This window comes from Callorhinus ursinus, unplaced genomic scaffold (genome assembly GCF_003265705.2).
Source record: "Callorhinus ursinus isolate GAN/ISIS: 27379988/994484 unplaced genomic scaffold, GSC_fseal_2.0 scaffold24, whole genome shotgun sequence".
Classification (NCBI taxonomy): Eukaryota; Metazoa; Chordata; class Mammalia; order Carnivora; family Otariidae; genus Callorhinus; species Callorhinus ursinus.
Window position 1 is genome coordinate 17,756,140 of NW_027397086.1, and position 17,245 is coordinate 17,773,384.

General features: G+C 41.1%; 1 protein-coding gene and 1 pseudogene across 14 annotated transcripts in view; one reads left to right on the forward strand and one right to left on the reverse strand.

Annotated features, from left to right (window-relative positions):
• Window positions 1-1,989: 1,989 nt before the first annotated feature.
• The window catches only part of PTBP3 (polypyrimidine tract binding protein 3), a 122,581-nt gene continuing 107,325 nt past the window's right edge, over window positions 1,990-17,245 (forward strand). For 3 of the 14 annotated variants that reach the window (XM_073876543.1, XM_025888627.2, XM_073876544.1), the window contains exons 1-2: window positions 2,530-2,867; window positions 4,966-4,999. Coding sequence is in view for 2 of the 14 variants with exons in the window: in XM_025888623.2 (XP_025744408.1) it covers window positions 2,122-2,129; window positions 4,966-4,999 (42 nt within the window). In the remaining 12 variants the exon portion in view is untranslated. Of the gene's footprint in view, window positions 2,130-2,525; window positions 2,868-4,965; window positions 5,000-11,344; window positions 11,496-17,245 lie in introns of those variants that run through there. The other 11 variants (XM_025888623.2, XM_025888624.2, XM_025888626.2 and 8 more) reach the window with 8 other exon arrangements.
• Window positions 10,069-10,541, reverse strand: LOC112836723 (small ribosomal subunit protein uS8-like; annotated as a pseudogene).

Here is a 17,245-nt window from a genome sequence, read left to right on the forward strand (position 1 = left end):
AGAGAATGAGAGATAGAAAGCACGAGAGGGAAGAGGGTCAGAGGGAGAAGCAGACTCCCCACTGAGCAGGGAGCCCGATGCGGGACTCGATTCCAGGACTCTGGGATCATGACCTGAGCCGAAGGTAGTCGCTTAACCAACTGAGCCACCCAGGAGCCCTATTTATTTATTTTTTTAAATTTTATTTATTTGACAGAGAGACACAGCGAGAGAGGGAACACAAGCAGGGGGAGTGGGAGAGGGAGAAGCAGGCTTCCCGCCAAGCAGGGAGCCTGATGCGGGGCTCGATCCCAGGACCCTGGGATCATGACCTGAGCTGAAGGCAGACGCTCAACGACTGAGCCACCCAGGCGCCCCAATCATAAGTGTTTAATATTTAATACTACTTCAATTTTCCAAAAGGAGCACGTATGTTTGTTACTTGTGTAGCTAAAAAAAAATTAAGGAAATTTCATCAACAGACTATATCCCCAAAACAACAATATCAAGATTGCATCAAGGACTTGGCTCATATTTTTAACATCCATCTGGCAATGTGGGGTGGCAATGTTTACAACTGCAACTTAATACTTGGACTTAACATACAAAATATATTTCATCTTTTGGAAAGAGGGATTGAAGTTAGATACAATTCTTTAAAAATAGGGCCCCCAAGACCTGAGCTATCTGAAAATTGTTTTTTGCCAATAAATAATAAAGCAATGGAATCCATTCAACCATGAAGGCTGGAACCTGATTTTCTTGGTTATCCCTGCAGTGCTTGGCACATAGTAAACACTCAATAAATAATGACCTAATGATGGATGAATCGACAGTTTAAGTCGTTTTAGTAGCGTCTACTTATTTAAAAGCAGGATATACTATCAAGGACAGATGATTGAGTTGTCTTGTTACTTGCTTCTCAAATGAGGCCGAGGAGGAGCAGTCCTCTCTTTCTAGTCAGATTAGGAATTTGGTCGAGGACAGCGTTTAGTGGCTTAAGTTTTGATGATCTGGGAATTGAAAAATCACTGAGTTTCGGAACCAGACAGACTATAAAAGGGCAAACAAGCGAGTTGCCACTAATTATATACATAATTTTGCTCAGACGAGAGGAAGGGGCTCCAGTGGCTGTGAAACTGTAGGCAAATCACTCTATTAGTGTCTACATTTTCATCTGAAAAAAAGGGAATAATCACTCCCTCATAGGATTTGTTTGTTTCTTTACATGGAAGGATATGAAAAACTCTATAAAACGCTGGCAACATAGTGGCCATTCCGTATTGTGCAACGCATGTTTCATATAAATTCAAACCCAGACTGCCGGGTCGAAAAGCACTCAGATATTAAAACTGTACACAACTGAGAGGTTCTCAAGTCCCGGCAGTCGGCTCCCAGGACCCAGGGGACGACCCGCGGGCCCCGCACTGGCGGGAGTTCGCGCCCGCCCGTGGCCCGAACCCGGGCTTCCTCGGGTTACAGGGCCCGGCGCTGCGAGGACCACGGCCCGCGCCAGGCTTCCTGTGCTTGAGGTCCAGCCACCGCCAGCCTCGCCCACCAATCCGCCGAGGTTCTGGGGTCCTGGCGAGACACTCCTACCTACATTCCAGAGCCGGGTCTCCAACGCTCTTCCCGCAAGGAGACAGAGGTGTCCGAGCCCGGCCGCCCGAAGCAGAGCGGCCGGAAGGCCGGCAAGGCCCGCGGGTGGGCGGGCGGGGCGGCGAAGCGGGAAGCACAAGGAGCGCGCTCCCGTGAACGCAGGAGGGAGGCGGGGGCGAGGCGCGCGCGTGCGCTGGGAAGAGAGGCCTGGAGGCGGAGTCTTAGGGCGACGGCAGGAAGAGGGCGCCCTGGAGCCGAGCGGGAGGCTGGCTGGGGGCGGGGCGGAGGGAGGGCGTCGACCCTAGGGGGCGGGGTGAGGCGAGGCGGGGACGCGCTTGCGGGGTGGGGAAGGCGGGGGCGCGGCGGTGGCGGGAGCGTCCCTGGTCTCCGCCCCTGTTTCCCACTCTCCTCCACCTCCCACCCGGCAGGGCTCCGGAGAGGCGCCGCTTGCCCGTCCCTGGAGCCGCCCAGCTGCCGCCGCCTCCGCCCTCCGCTCGCGGTGAGCCCGTCAGTCCCCGCACCGTGCGCTCCTCCGTCTGGGCCATGGATGGGTAAGTACTCGAAGGCGCAGCGGCTCTGCGGGGCTCCGCTTGCCCCGCTTCCTTTCGGCTTTCGGCCGGACGCGCCGCGGCCGCAGAGTCGGGCGCGGCGCAGGCGGCCGGAGGAGCGACCCCGGCCGAGTCCGACGGCGGGGCTTCCGGGCGCCCCGAATCGTAGAGGGGCGGTCCGCCGCCGCCTCTTCTCCCCGGCTGGGGCGCCCCCGTAATGTCCGCCCCTTCACATCCTCACACCCGGAAGCGGAGGAAAGCCGGGTGCAGCCGCCGGGTGCCGGGGTCCGCCCTCCGCGCGCAGAGTCCGGGGAGCCCGGCCCGGCCTGCCGACACTTCCTTTCAGAAAATGGTGCGCGGCGCTGGGGGAGGCGGAGGCGGCGCTCGGGGCGGGCGTCCTCCCGCTTGGGGAGTTGCTGTTTACCGGTGAGGTGGGGCGAGCGCCGGAGCTTCCCCTGGCTGGGAGGCGAGCGGCCGCCGGGAGGCGGACGGCGACTGCACGCGTCGGGGCACGTCTGGGCGGCGACCTCGTCCCGAAGCCAAGGCCCCCCGCGGGGTGTCGACGTGCCGGGGGACCCGCCGAGGTCTCCGGACTTGGGGCTGTGAGCTGTGCTAACGATCTCTGTATACCGGGCGTCTGGACCTGGTGACCATGGACTCCTGCCCCCCTAGCCCCCCAAAGAAACTTCGTGAATTTCTGCAATTTTCGGGAGCGTTCAGACGCTCTAAAAGTTAAAAGAGGTTCGTTGCCAGAATAAAAAGATTTCGAATCACTGATAGAAATATTTCTGAGAACCCAGGGATATGGCGTGGGACCTGACATATAATTTAATATTTAAGGAAACAACTACGTTAGGATCTTCGTGGATTAATTGTAGCATATGTTCATCAAGATTTTAAAAATATCTCCAGCTCTGTGAGAGCTTGCAGAGCCACTTACTCATTCCCATTATATATCTGAGTTTTTCTTCGGCCTTTTACTTGCTTTTGAGGACAACGTATTTATAAACCCCCTGGTTGTAGAATATGTGGAACTTGAGTAAACAGTAAGAGCCTTGTACGTGTTACCATATAGTTGATGACTGTTGCCATGCTGTGTAAAGACAATGGAATCTTCCAACAATTTTTGCCTTCGTTAGACTTCGTTTATCTACTTGCATAACGTTAAATCTGTATGATATTTGGATTAACTCATTTGTATGTTAATTGCACACTGATACAGACTTTAGACAGTGCGGTTTTAGATTTCATTGATGGTTGTGATGTTCTGTATTTTAATTGAAGCTATTTTTATTTAATTGAAATTTTTCTGAGAACATTGTTGAAAACTCATTTCACATCACCGTATTCGGTCACACTTTATATGTGTACAAAGTTTTGCTGTTGTAAGTTGTGTAATTATGCCAACATTTCAGTTCAGGAAGGCTGTGAAATTAGTGTCTCACCGTGTGTAGTGCGTTGTCGTGAGACGGTTTGACTTGAGCTATGGAAGCAGGCTAGCTTTTTGTATTGGAAAATTTATAGTGATGACAAAGGATTCGAGTTATGCATCTTGGTTTTTAAACTTTTGGGTAACTGAGAGGTGCAAACTTACTCTTGGATAGTTTAGTAACTCTCTCTTTACCCTATATGTGGCTTTAAAGCTAAGAATGAGTTTATTGGTTTATATATGTGGGGCAGTAAGACCTTCTGGAAGGTAAGTTCAGGACCTATACAATCTTATTTTCTGTGCAGAAACAGTTATTTGTCACATTTAAATTTCAGACAAATGAATTTCAGGTTTCAAAAGTCTATCAGGAAAAAAATTAAAAATCTACATGGTTATTGTTTAAAACAATTAAATTTGCATCATTGAACAATCCAGATTCATAAATTTGTTTACTTCTTTTTTAAGTAATGGTGTTATAGGTTATTAACTATAGAATTTAGTTGGAGCTTTCTTTTAGGAGATACGGAGGTAAACTGTAATTGAAGATGGTTTCTTTGGGATGAGAAAAGATGGATTTTTGTGTGAGAGAACTTTATAGGAGTTTTTACACCTTGGGGTTAAGGGATGTGGTTTTTAACACAGTGAATATTTGCTTTCAGGAGGCTAATTAACTTTCTGCATTTTTCCCACAGCCTGAAAAGGTCCTTTTTCATTATTTTGGATAGTTAGAAAAGAAACAACAAACCACTAGTCAATGTGTCTTTCTAGTTCTTCCTCAAATTCCAACTGTCTTGTGTGTGTGTGTACGTTTTCATTTCCTCCTGAGATAATTTATACTTAAGCATAGTTTTGATGTGGTAGAGTTTTTTTTAAAAAAGCAGATCTTTGAAAATTTTCATGTCTGAAATTTGATATTTGCATTTATTTTAGTTCTGAGAGACTATCTTGGTTTTATTTTGGTGAGCTGTTTCGGGCGGTAGATACAAATTTGCAAGATACCTTCTATTTCTGTAAAAGCCACTCACAGTTTTGCTTCATTTAAAATTTTAAAACATGATAATTCAGACCAGTGATTTAAAAGAATGAGCTTTGGTGATTTTGAGTTTTGATTTGGATTTGTTAATAGAGGTAAATGGATAAATACATATTACTTGTTTTATGGAAACACAGCTATAATTTAATAGAGTTTGATTTACTATTTGTTTCTTACATTGTGGTTAAAGCTTTGCTAGACTGTCCCATCACTTTTCTTTGTATTAACATTTCACAACTCATCACGTTCTTATTTTTATTTTTATTTTTATTATTATAATGCTTTTCCTTTTTTTCTTTAATCTTATTATCTCTGTCTTTTAAAAACTTGTTCTCTAACTTTGTTTTCCATTTTCTCTTTTTACTTTTTCCATACAGTGTTGTTACAGATCTTATAGCAGTCGGTTTAAAGGTAGGACTCTTTTACTATCCTTTCATAAGCTTTTTTTAAATCTTGGTTTCGGCATTTTTTTTTTCCAGTGGTGATATCATCTCACCTGTTCATAAAATTATCTTTTTTACTGTGTGATAATAGTCTTTCATTTTTATTTAGCTCCAAAATAAGTGGACTTGTAGTTGATTTTGGGTTTTACATATTTATAGAGGGGCTACAATATTATCGTATATCTAAAATGTGAACAAAAAGTTTAGCCCGAAGTTTTACTTGAACTCTCAGAGTTTGTTTGATTTTGTTTTGTTTTGTTTTAGCAATTAAATGTAGCCTAGGCTGTATTTCCCTATCATGTTTGTTCTTGTATTTTCTCTTGGATGTGTTTTTGAGTAATAAAATAATCATAGCAGCTAAAGTTTCTTCAATTCCTAGTATGTGCCAGCTGCTGTACACCTGTTTCACTAATTGTAACAGTCCTTCAAGGTAGGTATTAATAAATTCCCATTTTAGAGATGGAAGATAGGTTCAGAAAGTTTGTTTTCAAGGTGTGGTGCACCAGAGTTCAAACCCGTGTCTTCCTGGTTCCAAAGCCTGACTTTTTTTTTTTTTTTTTTTAATATAACTAGCTGCCAGTAATAAGGGTGCTGTCTAGAAAGTGAACAGGAGAGCTGCGTAATTAATATTTTACAGTAATAACTCTTCTAAGTTGTTACATTAGTTTTATCAGTCTTCTCATTTATTGAATTCTAAAATATAAATCAAGTAAGCAATGTTCACCAGTATGAGGCTTTTAAAATATAAATGGGTGTTTTAAGGTTTCCTTTAGCAATTTGATATTTGATATACCTGAGTTGAGAATCTAGTTCTAGAGGCCACTTATAGTTTGGATTACTATAGAAAACAAAAATAAATAAATCATGTTTATATTATATGTATTTTATGTAAAATTGTTTCACCACTTTCTGTCCTTCGTCTCTTCATCATCTCCTTGCTAGCAATTTCAGCACTTCCACATTTGCAGTTATTAGATCTGGTGGTGGTGGTCATCTTCTAATACCTTAAAAAATAAGCATAATAGTTTATGAAACTAACAATAGGATTCTGAGATTAACATAATAGGGAACTACTGCTTTTACTGTCTTTTGAAGTTGGGTGGAGTTAGCTTACTTTGGCAAACTTTGAACATATTTTGTGAATTGAAAATAAATGGAGGAACCTCTTTAGTGAGATATGCTTTTCTTCTTCTTCTCCTCCCCGCCCCCCCCCATACTTAAGTCACTTTCTTTTGGGAATTGACACTAGGAGATACAGAAAGTGCAGGCTCATATCTAGGATCACTTTTGGTGTCTCTGTAGGTACCGGTGAGGGAAAGGATATTTAAAGTGAATGTTGTGTGGTTTTAGCTGAAAAGTAATTTGTGATTCTAGAGTTTATCTCGCAAAAATGAATACATGAGACATTTAAAATAAAACTTACATTTTTGAGTTGAGAAATTATGCTTGATGGGCTATTATGCCTTTTTTACTACAGGGAAAAATATATCTTAGTGATAAATATAAGAAAAAGATCAGGCACGGCAACCAGATTTGAATACATGATTTGGATTTCTGACTACCTGTTTAGCAGCAGGTGCTCTGAAAACAAAGATCAGATCCTACTCTGAAGAAAAAATAAGCTGATTTAGTTGTTTCACTAGGCAGTCTATATTTTTATAGATTTAAATACTGGAAATGTCTGTAAAATTACTCATTATATGGAGAATTTCTCCTAAGATTGTTCTGCTTCTTTCTTGGATCCCATCCAGGGAGTTTAGTTACCAGGTAATAGGCTAATAAGGCTGATAATTCATCTAGATTGAATAAACCAAAGTTAGCAAATTATAAGTCCTTTAAGAATGTCAGTTACTTACCTTCCTCTGCTATCTGAATATGATGATACAACACATAGTTTTAGCCAGTGGCAAGAGTGGATTTCAGGTTATGCTCCATAAGTTGCTTTCCCGGATTCAGAGAAATAATACGAGTTTCATTTTTAAAGAATTAAAGATATCCTTAAATATGAAATGCTTTATTTTAGGGAAAGAAAGCTGAATTGTTTTTAGAGATGACTGATAATGAACACGTATCAAGAACTTTATTATACCAGATAAATCAAACTGTCAACATTGTGGGTAACATAGCTTTTTGTGTGTGTGTACCTAAGTGTATTTTAAATTTCCAGCTTATACTAGTTTATCTGAAACTCAAATATTTCCCATATTTGTGGTTTTTTTCCCCAAAGTACTATAGTAGTTATTAGAACAAATGATTTTTGGGCACTTGGGTGGCTCAGGCTGTTGAGTCTAGCTTTGGCTCAGGTCATGATCTGGGATTGAGCCCCTTGTTGGGCTCCCCCTGGAGTTTGCTTTCTCCCCTCCCTCCCCCCCCCTCTCCTTTTCTCTGTCTCGTAAGAGGGGGAAGGGGGAGAGGGAGAGGAAGAGGGAGAGAAGCAGACTCCCTGTTGAGCTGGGAGCCTGATGCTGCTCAATCTCACAACCCCGAGATCATGGCCTGAGTCAAAATCAAGAATCGGCCACTTAACCGACAGCCACCCAGGCTCTCCTAAAATATGATTTTTTAAAATGATGATACTCCGTATGTTTTCTGGGTAGTCTTCCTATTTTAAGTGATTAGGTGCGTATAGAAAAACTCATGTTTAGTGGACTAAAATTGGCTTCTAATAATTATCATGCCTGTCAGTATAAAGGAAAGAACGAAACAGCATATTTAAATTAATTTTGAAGATCAACTTTTTATTTGCTTGACCAGAGCTTAGCAAAGTACAGCCTGTGGACCAAATCCAGCTTGCCACCTGTTTTGTAAATAGTTTTGTTGGAACACAGCCATGCAAATTCCATATTGTCTGGTAATTTTCACAATCGAATGGTAGAGTTGAATAGTTGTAGCAGTTGATCATATGACCACAAAGCCTAAAATATTTACTTTCTGACCCTTTTCAGAAAAAGCTTTCCTGCTGCTGTGCTTGAGCTATACAAAATATAGAAGGCCATTGCTGGAATTTTTTTTTTAATTGGGCTGTAATTTACATAGAGTGAAATGCATAGTTTTCAAGGGTACAGTGCAATAAATTTTATCAAGTGTATCCACCTGTGTTCCTCCTCCCCAGTCAAGGCACTAGAACATCACTGTAAAATGTTCTTTGTTGTCTTTTTCCAGACTCATTCTAGAAAACTGTTCTGATTTCTATCATCATAGATTATTTTTTCCTGTTTCTGAACTTAATATAAATGGAATGAAATATTTACGTATCATATATACAGTGTAAACTTTTTGATGTCTGGCTTCTTTTACTCAGCAAATGATTATTTATAGATTGATTGATTTATTTTAGAGGGGAGGGGCAGAGGGAGAGGGGGCCACACTGTCTCGGCCCCATCTCATGACCCTGAGATCACCACCTGAGCTGAAACCAAGAGTCCCTTGCTCAACTGGTCGCTCAACCGGCCGACTGAGCCAGCCAGGCGCCCTTCAGCAAAATGATTTTTAGATTCAACCATGTTACATGTATCAGTAGTTCATATTCCATTATGTGAATGTATTACAGTATTTAAAATCTATTCTCATGTTGGTAGATGTTTGGTTCTTTCCAGATTTGGGCTACAATGAATAAAGCTGCTATAAGCATTTGTTTATGTCTCTGGGTAGATGTAGGTTTCATTCTACAGCATAGGGAGTAGTAGAATTAGATAATGTGTATGTTTAAATTTGTAACAAACTCTCAAACTATTTTGTTAAATATTGTACCACTTTATACTCTTAACTAGCTTTGTATTAGACTTTAGGTTGCCCACATCCTTATTTACATGTACATATTGCCAGTCTTCACTTGTATCCATTCTAATGGTTGTAACCAGAATTGCTAACAGTAGCTCATTATAGTTTTAATTTGCACTGACCTCATGACTGGTAGTGGTGCTTACCTTTTTGTGTATTTCTACCCTTTCATGTGTTTTTAGTCATTCACTTACCTTTTGTGAATGTCTATTAAGTCTTTTACTGATTTTTTTTTAAAGATTTATTTATTGGGGCACCTGGGTGGCTCGGTTGAGTGGCTGCCTTTGGCTGGGTCATGGTCCAGGGGCCCTGGAATTGAGCCCTGCATCGGGCTCCCTCTTCAGCAGGGAGTCTGCTTCTCCCTTTGTCTCTCCCCTCCCCTCCCCCCACGATCTCTCTCACGCTGTCTCTCAAATAAATAAAATCTTTTTTAAAAAAATATTTATTTTTAGCGAGAGAGAGGGAGGAAGGGAAAGAGGGCATGGGGAGAGGGGCTGAGGGAGAAAGTCTTAAGCGGACTCTCTCTGAGCACAGAGACTGATCGGGGCTTGATCTCAGGACCCTAAGATCATGACCTGAGCCGAAACAAAGAGTTGGCTGCTTAACCAGGCGCTCTTTTTACCTATTTTTTAATTTTAATTCTATTTATTATTTTTAATTTTTTAAAAATTTATTTATTTGAGAGAGAGAGGGAGCAGAGGGAGAGGGAAAAGCAGGTTCCCCACTGAGCAGGGAGCCAATGCAGGGCTGGATCCCAGGACACTAGGATCCTGACCTGGGCCAAAAGCAGATAAAAGCCACCCAGGTGCCCCGAGTAAGGTCTTTTTTTAATCTTCTCTGACAATTTGTCTCTTAATTGGTATATATAGACCATTCACACTTCAAGGGATGATTTAGTTGGATTAATATCTAGCTTGTTCATAACTGTTTTCTATTGTTAAAAAAATCAACCTAGGAAATTTGAAGATCTAATTGGATTTATTAAGCAATTCATGAATCAGGCAGCATCCCAGCTAACAAGTAGAGGGGAGCTTCGAGGTGTTGTACTACATAGGTTTTTATAGGAAGGAAGGTGGGGCAAGAAGTTACTAGCAAAAGAAAAGATTGTTTAGGCAAGATCACCTTCTTTTACCGGGGTCTTAATATGCAGATTACTTCATCTTCCTTTGGGGAATTGAGAGGGCCCTGTGACAGATTACCTTATTGATGCTGAACAGAAAATTCCTGACTGTCCAGATTTCATGATTTATCTTTTTTTTTTTCCATTGAGGCATTTTATTTCCAAGTATGTATTACATCCCTAGAAAAAGAATCCCAGGATTTTCCTTCCTGTGTGTTTTCGTCTTGCTTCTTCATGGTCCATGATGCCAGCTGAGGTTGTCAGTACAATGAAACCAAACTGGCAGGACGGGAGCAGGTTATTCTGCCATTTTTCTAGATCTTTCAGTTGCACATCAGATCTGGGACTGATCACTCCACACTTGTTTAACCTGCCTGTGAGGTTCACAACAATTTTCCCTGCTCTGTGATCATCAATGATTTCAAATTCGCCAATGTAACCATGCTTCATTATCACACTGAGAAACGGGACGATGACTGGAGCACGGCCTAATAAGAACCTGGCGTTTGCCTCTCTTCTCAGCATTGTTAATGCTCTTGAGAGCATCTGCCAGGACATTCATGCGCACCATTATGGCGGTACGGAAAGATGGCAGAAAGTCATGATTTGTCTTAAGTGATGCCATGTTGGGCCTGTGGTTTTCTTTGTAACACTATTCATTGACTTGTTTTTTGTTTCATTTTCTTCCTCCTCTGGTTTTAATTGAACAATTTGTATGATTTTATACTTACTTTAAACATTTTTTTAGTGGTTGCCCTATACATTTCTAATGTGTGCAGTATACAAACATTAGCTCCTCAAAGTCCACCTTCAGATAACACTACACTGCTTTATGTACACCTTATGACAGCATTTTCATTTACTCCTTCCTGTCCCTTATGACACTGTTACCCTTCATTTCACTTAACCAAATGCAATAATCATCCAGTGCATTGTTACGATTATGACATCATGTTAACAGTTATCTTTCAGATCAATTAAGAATAAGATGTATATTTTATTTTACCTTCATCTAGTCCCTCTCCCACAGTCTTCCTTTCCTTATGTGGATCTGAGTTTCTGATGTATATAATTTTCCTTCTCTCCAAAGAAAAACTTTTTTTTTTTTTAAGATTTTATTTATTCATTTGAGAGAGAGAGCACCCGCATGCACACACATGGGGGAGGTGAGGAGAAGCCGACTCCCTGTTGAGCAGGGAGCCAGACATGGGGCTGGATCCCAGACCTGGAGATCATGAATTGAGCTGAAAGCAGACACTTAACCATCTGAGCTAACCCAGGCTCTTCTCCAAAGAACTTTTTTTTTCTTTTAACTTATATTGCAGAGCAGGTCTACTGACAATCAATTCTCTTGGTTTTTGTCTGAGAAAGTCTTTATTTCTCCTTTACCTTTTTTTTTTTTTTTTTTTAAAGTAGGCTCCATGCCCGGTGTGGAGCCCAGTTCAGGGCTCAGACACATCAAGACCTGAGCAGAGACCAAGAGTTGGACACTTAACTGAATGAGGCACCCAGGCACCCGCCCCATCCTTTACTTTTGAGGGATGCTTTTCATGTAGAATTCTAGGTTAGTGGGTGTTTTTTTTTTTTCTTAATACTTTAAATATTTCATTCTACTTTCTTGATGCTTGTGGTGTTTCCGATGAGAAAGAAACCTGTAATTCTTACCTTTATTCCTCTCTATGCATGTAAGGTATTTTTTCCTGTCTTTTTCCCAAGATCTTCAATATTTTCTTTATTTGGACTCTTCTTTGAAATAGGGTTTTAAGGGTTCTTTATATATTCTAGGTGTAAGTCTCTTTTTAGATATGTGTTGTGAATATTTTCTCTCAGTCTGTTGCTTGTCTATTCATTTTTTTTTTAAAGATTTTATTTATTTGAGAGAGAGAATGAGATAGAGCATGAGAGGGGGGAGGGTCAGAGGGAGAAGCAGACTCCCTACTGAGCAGGGACCCCGATGTGGGACTCGATCCTGGGACTCCCAGGGTCATGACCTGAGCCAAACGCAGTCGCTTAACCAACTGAGCCACCCAGGCGCCCTGTCTATTCATTTCTTAATGGTGTCTTGATAAATAGGAGAATTTAATTTTGATAAATTCCTTTTCCATTTTTTGGTTATGGCTTTCTCTTCTTGTTTAAGAAATCGGCTTATCCCAAGGGTAGAAAAATATTCTATTTATTTGTTTTAAGAAGCCTGTACTTTTGGGACGCCTCGGTGGCTTAGTCGATTAAGAGTCTGCCTTTGGCTCAGGTCATGATCTCAGGGTCCTGGGATCAAGTCCCACATTGGGCTCCTTGCTCATCGGGGAGCCTGCTTTTCCCTCTGCCTGCTGCTCACCCTGCTTGTTCTCTCTCTCTCTCTGACAAATAAAATCTAAAAAAAGTTTGTACTTTGAACTTTTATGAAAGGTTAGGTCTGAGATGAATCTCAAGATTTGTTCTTGTGTGTGGTAGAGGTGGGGATTGACTTGTTTCCATATGGTTATCTAGTTAGTTCAGCACCTTTTGTTAAAAAGATTCTCCTTTCTGTAATTAATTGTTTTGGTACCATTATTTGAAAATCAGCTCACCATTTGTGAGTGTGTCTATTTATGCATGCTGAATTTTTACCCATTATCTATTTACTATGTTAATCTCACACTGTCTTTATAACAATGGATTTATAGTGTGTCTTAAAATCAAGTAGCGTAGGGGCACCTGGGTGGCTCACTCGTTAAGCATCTGCCTTTGGCTCAGGTCATGATCCCAGGATTCTGGGATCGCCCTGCATGGGGCTCACTGCTCAGCTGTGTTTCTCCCTCTCCCACTCCCCCTGCTTGTGTTCCCTCTCTCTCTGTGTCTCTCTGGCAAATAAGTAAATAAAATCTTTTTTAAAAAAAAATCAAGTAGTGTAGGTCCAACTTTGTTTGTCTTTATCAATATTGTTTTAGCTATACTAAGTCATTTGCATTTTACTTAAAAATTTACAATTAGCTCATCAGTTTCTATTTAGAAGCTGGGATAATGACTGGGATTGCACAGACTATATAGGTCAATTAGGGAGAAGTTGACGTTTCAACCATACTGAGTCTTGTAATCTGTAGAATAGAGTATTTCAGTTTTTTAGGTCTTCTGTAATTTCTTTTAGTGCTGTTTTGTAATTTTCAGTGTACAGGTTTACATGTATATTTTAAATGTATCCCTTTTTTTTGTATGGCAAATTGTGTTCTTGTCAATATACAGAAATACTGTATCACGTTTACTCTGTAATTTATTGCTGTTATTGTATTTTTTTAAATGCTTAGGATTTTTTTTTATGTATATGATCATGTCATCTGTAAATAAAGTTTTATTTCTTCCTTCCCAGTCTGGATGATTTTTTTTCTTGCCTTAATTCAAAATTTAAGACCTCCAGTATGATGCTAAGTAGAGGTGACAACAACCTTATCTTCTTCCTGCTCATAAGGGAAAGTAGTCCATCTTTGTTAGCTGTAGGTTTTTCTTAGATGCCTTTCTCATGTTGAAAAATTGCTTTCTGTTCATTGTTTACTGTTTTTTATTAACATGAATGGATGTTGGATTTGGATCTTTCAAGGAATTTGTACATTGGAGCTAAATTGTTGACTATACGGGCATAAAATTGCTCATATTTCCTTATCTTGTTAATCTGTCTAGGATCTGTAATGATTTCCATCTTTTCAGTTCTGATACTGGTAATTCATGTTCTTTCTTTTCTTTCTTTCTTTCTTGCACTGATTGATCTAGCTAGAGGTTTTCAGTATTACTGATCTTTTTCAAAAGGCAATTTTTGATTTCATTTATTTTCTCTTGGTTGACTTTTCTATTTCATCACTTTGACTCCATTATTAAGATTTATTCTCTTACATTTTCTGTGGGTCAGGAATCTAGGTATGGCTCAGCTGAGTCCTCTGACTTTGGGACTGTTACATAAGAGTGTTATCAAGGTGTTGGTAGATGCTGCAGTCGTTTTCTGTGGAAGAATCTGCTTCCAAGCTCATTCATATGACTGGCAGGAGTCCGTTCCTCCTAGGCTGTTGATCTGAGGGCCTCACTTCCTCATTTCTTGTTGGCTTAAGGCTGCACTGTTTCTTGCCACCTGGGTCTCTCAATAGTACGCTTGCCTCGGCAACTTGTTTCTCCCAAGTAACCAATAGACAGAGTAAGAGTTAAGCCAAAGTCAGTCTTTTGAAACCTAATCTGGGAGGGGGCAACCTATCACTTTTGCTAAAGTATTCTGCTCCTAGAGGCAGGTCACTAGGTGTAGCCTACACCGAAGGGTAGGGTGTTACACCTGGGTGTGAATACTAGGCAGTGGGGACCATCTTAAAAGGTTTGCTTACTACTCCAGAAGAGAAATTGCAGAGTGGTGTAGGGGTAATGCACATGTTCAGCTTTACTAAGATAGTTCCAGAGTACTAATTGGCAGTGTTTGAGAGTTACTATTACTCCAAATTCTCACCAGCACTTGGTATTTTCACTTGAGATACATTTTTTTAAAGATTTTATTTATTGGGGCGCCTGGGTGGCTCAGTCGATAAGCGTCTGCCTTCGGCTCAGGTCATATTCCCAGGGTCCTGGGATCGAACCCCGTATCAGGCTCCCTGCTCTGCGGGAAGCCTGCTTTTCCCTCTCCCACTCCCCCTGCTTGTGTTCCCTCTCTGGCTGTCTCTCTCTGTGTCAAATAAATAAAATAAAATAAATTTTTATTTATTTATTAGAGAGAGAGAGAAGGAGAGACAGTGAGAGAGTATAAGCAGGGAGGAGAGGGAGAAGCGGGCTCCCCGCAGAGCAAGGAGCCCGATGCAGGTCTTGATCACAGGACCCTGGGATCATGACCTGAGCTGAAGGCAGATGCTTAACTGACTGAGCCACCCAGGCACCCCTCACTTGAGATATTTTAATGTAATCATTTTAGTGCTATATATTTTCCTCTAAACACAGCTTTAGCCACATCCCAAAAGTTGGATTTGTTCTGTTTTCATTTTTATCGAGAATAAATAAAACTGCGAGACTGTAGGAGGTAATAAGTAACTTAAATGAAATGTACAAATCCCTTTAAAGACAGAAAATATTAAGTGACCAAAACTGACATGAGTTAGAAAGTATTCCCTTTCATATATTTTTTAAAGATTTTATTTATTTATTAGAATGAGAGAGAGAGTGAGCACATGAGGGGGGGAGGGTCAGAGGGAGAAGCAGGCTCCCCGCTGAGCAGGGAGCCCGTTGTGAGACTTGATCCCGGGACTCCAGGATCATGACCTGAGCCGAAGGGAGTCGCCCAACCAACTAGTATTCCCTTTTATAAAAAGAGTTTGTATAAGATTAATGTTATTTGTTCTGTAAATCTTTGATAAAATTCAGTATAGCTATTTGTGGTAAAGTTTTTAATTATGAACTAAGTTTTTAAAAAAGTAGATCCTATGTTAATTCCGATTTTAAATTTCTTTAGCTGTATCCCACAGATTTTGTTATACCAGTGCGTGCAGGTGTGGGGGAAGGGCAGAGGGGAAGTATCTCCAAGCAGACTCCCTGCTGAGCTAGGAGCCAGAAACAGGGCTGGATCCCACAACCCATGAGATCACCACCCGAGCCAAAACCCAAGAGTTGTATGCTTAACCAACTGAGCCACTCAGAGGCCCCTGATAAACTGGGTTTTTATTTTCACTCAGTTTAAACTATTTTCTGTTGTGATTTGTCTTGTGACCCATGATTTTTTCTGTGTGTGTGGTTTAATTTCTAAATATTTAAGGTTTTTCCAGATACCTTCATGTTACTGGTTTTTTTAATGTTACTTTGAATCAGTTTAGTCTTTTTACATTTCCTGAACTTTGTTTTTTGTTTTGTTTTTTATTAACATATAATGTATTATTTGTTTCAGCGGTACAGGTCCGTGACTCCATCAGTCTTAAACAATTCACAGCACTTATCATAGTACATACCCTCCCCAATGTCCCATCACCCAGCCACCCCATCCCTCCTACCCCCCTCCACTCCAGCAACCCTCAGTTTGTTTCCTGAGATTAAGTGTCTCTTATAGTTTGTCTCCCTCTCTGGTTTCGTCTTGTTTCATTTTCCCCCCTCTCTTCGCCTATGATCCTCTGTCTTGTTTCTCAAATTCCTCATATCAATGAGATCATATAATACTTATCTTTCTCTGACTTATTTCCCTTAGCATAATTACCCTCTAGTTCCATGCACATCGTTGCAAATGGCAAGAGTTCATTTGTTTTGATGGCTGCATAATATTCCATTGTGTATATATACACCACTTCTTCTTTATCCATTCATCTGTTGATGGGCATCTAGGCTCTTTCCATAGTTTGGCTATTGTGGATGGTGCTGCTATAAACATTGGGGTGCAGGTGCCCCTTCAGATCACTACATTTGTATCTTTGGGGTAAATACCCAGTAGTGCAACTGCTGGGTCGTAGGGTAGCTCTATTTTCAACTTTTTGGGGAACCTCCATACTGTTTTCCAGAGTGGCTGCACAGCTTGCATTCCCACCAGCGATGTAGGAGGATTCCCCTTTCTCCACATCCTCACCAACATCTGTCGTTTCCTGACTTGTTAATTTTAACCATTCTGATTGGTGTGAGGTGGTATCTCGTTGAGGTTTGATTTGTGTTTCCCTGTTGCCCAGTGATGTTGAGCACTTTTTCATGTGTCAGTTGGCCATTTGGATGTCTTTGTAGAAATGTCTGTTCATGTCTTCCCCCTACTTTTTGATTGGATTATTTGTTCTTTGGGTGTTGAGTTTGATAAATTCTTTTTAGATTTTGGATACTAGCCCTTTATCTGATATGTCATTTGCAAATATCTTCTCCCATTCTGTCAGGTGTCTTTTGGTTTTGTTGACTGTTTCCTTTGCTGTGCAAAAGCTTTTTATCTTGATGAAGTCCCAATAATTCATTTTTGCCCTCGCTTCCCTTGCCTTTGGCGATGTTTCTAGGAAGAAGTTGTTGCGGCTGAAGTCGAAGAGGTTGCTGCCTGTGTTCTCCTCAAGGATTTTGTTGGATTCCTGTCTCACATTTAGGCCTTTAATCCATTTTGAGTCTATTTTGTGTGTGGTGTAAGGAAATGGTCCAGTTTCATTCTTCTGCATGTGGCTGTCCAATTTTCCCAACTCCATTTGTTGAAGAGACTGTCTTTTTTCCATTGGACATTCTTTCCTGCTTTGTCGAAGATTAGTTGGCCGTAGAGTTGAGGGTCCATTTCTGGGCTCTGTATTCTATTCCATTGATCTGTGTATCTGTTTTTGTGCTGGTACCATACTGTCTTGATGATTACAGCTTTGTAATAGAGCTTGAAGTCTGGAA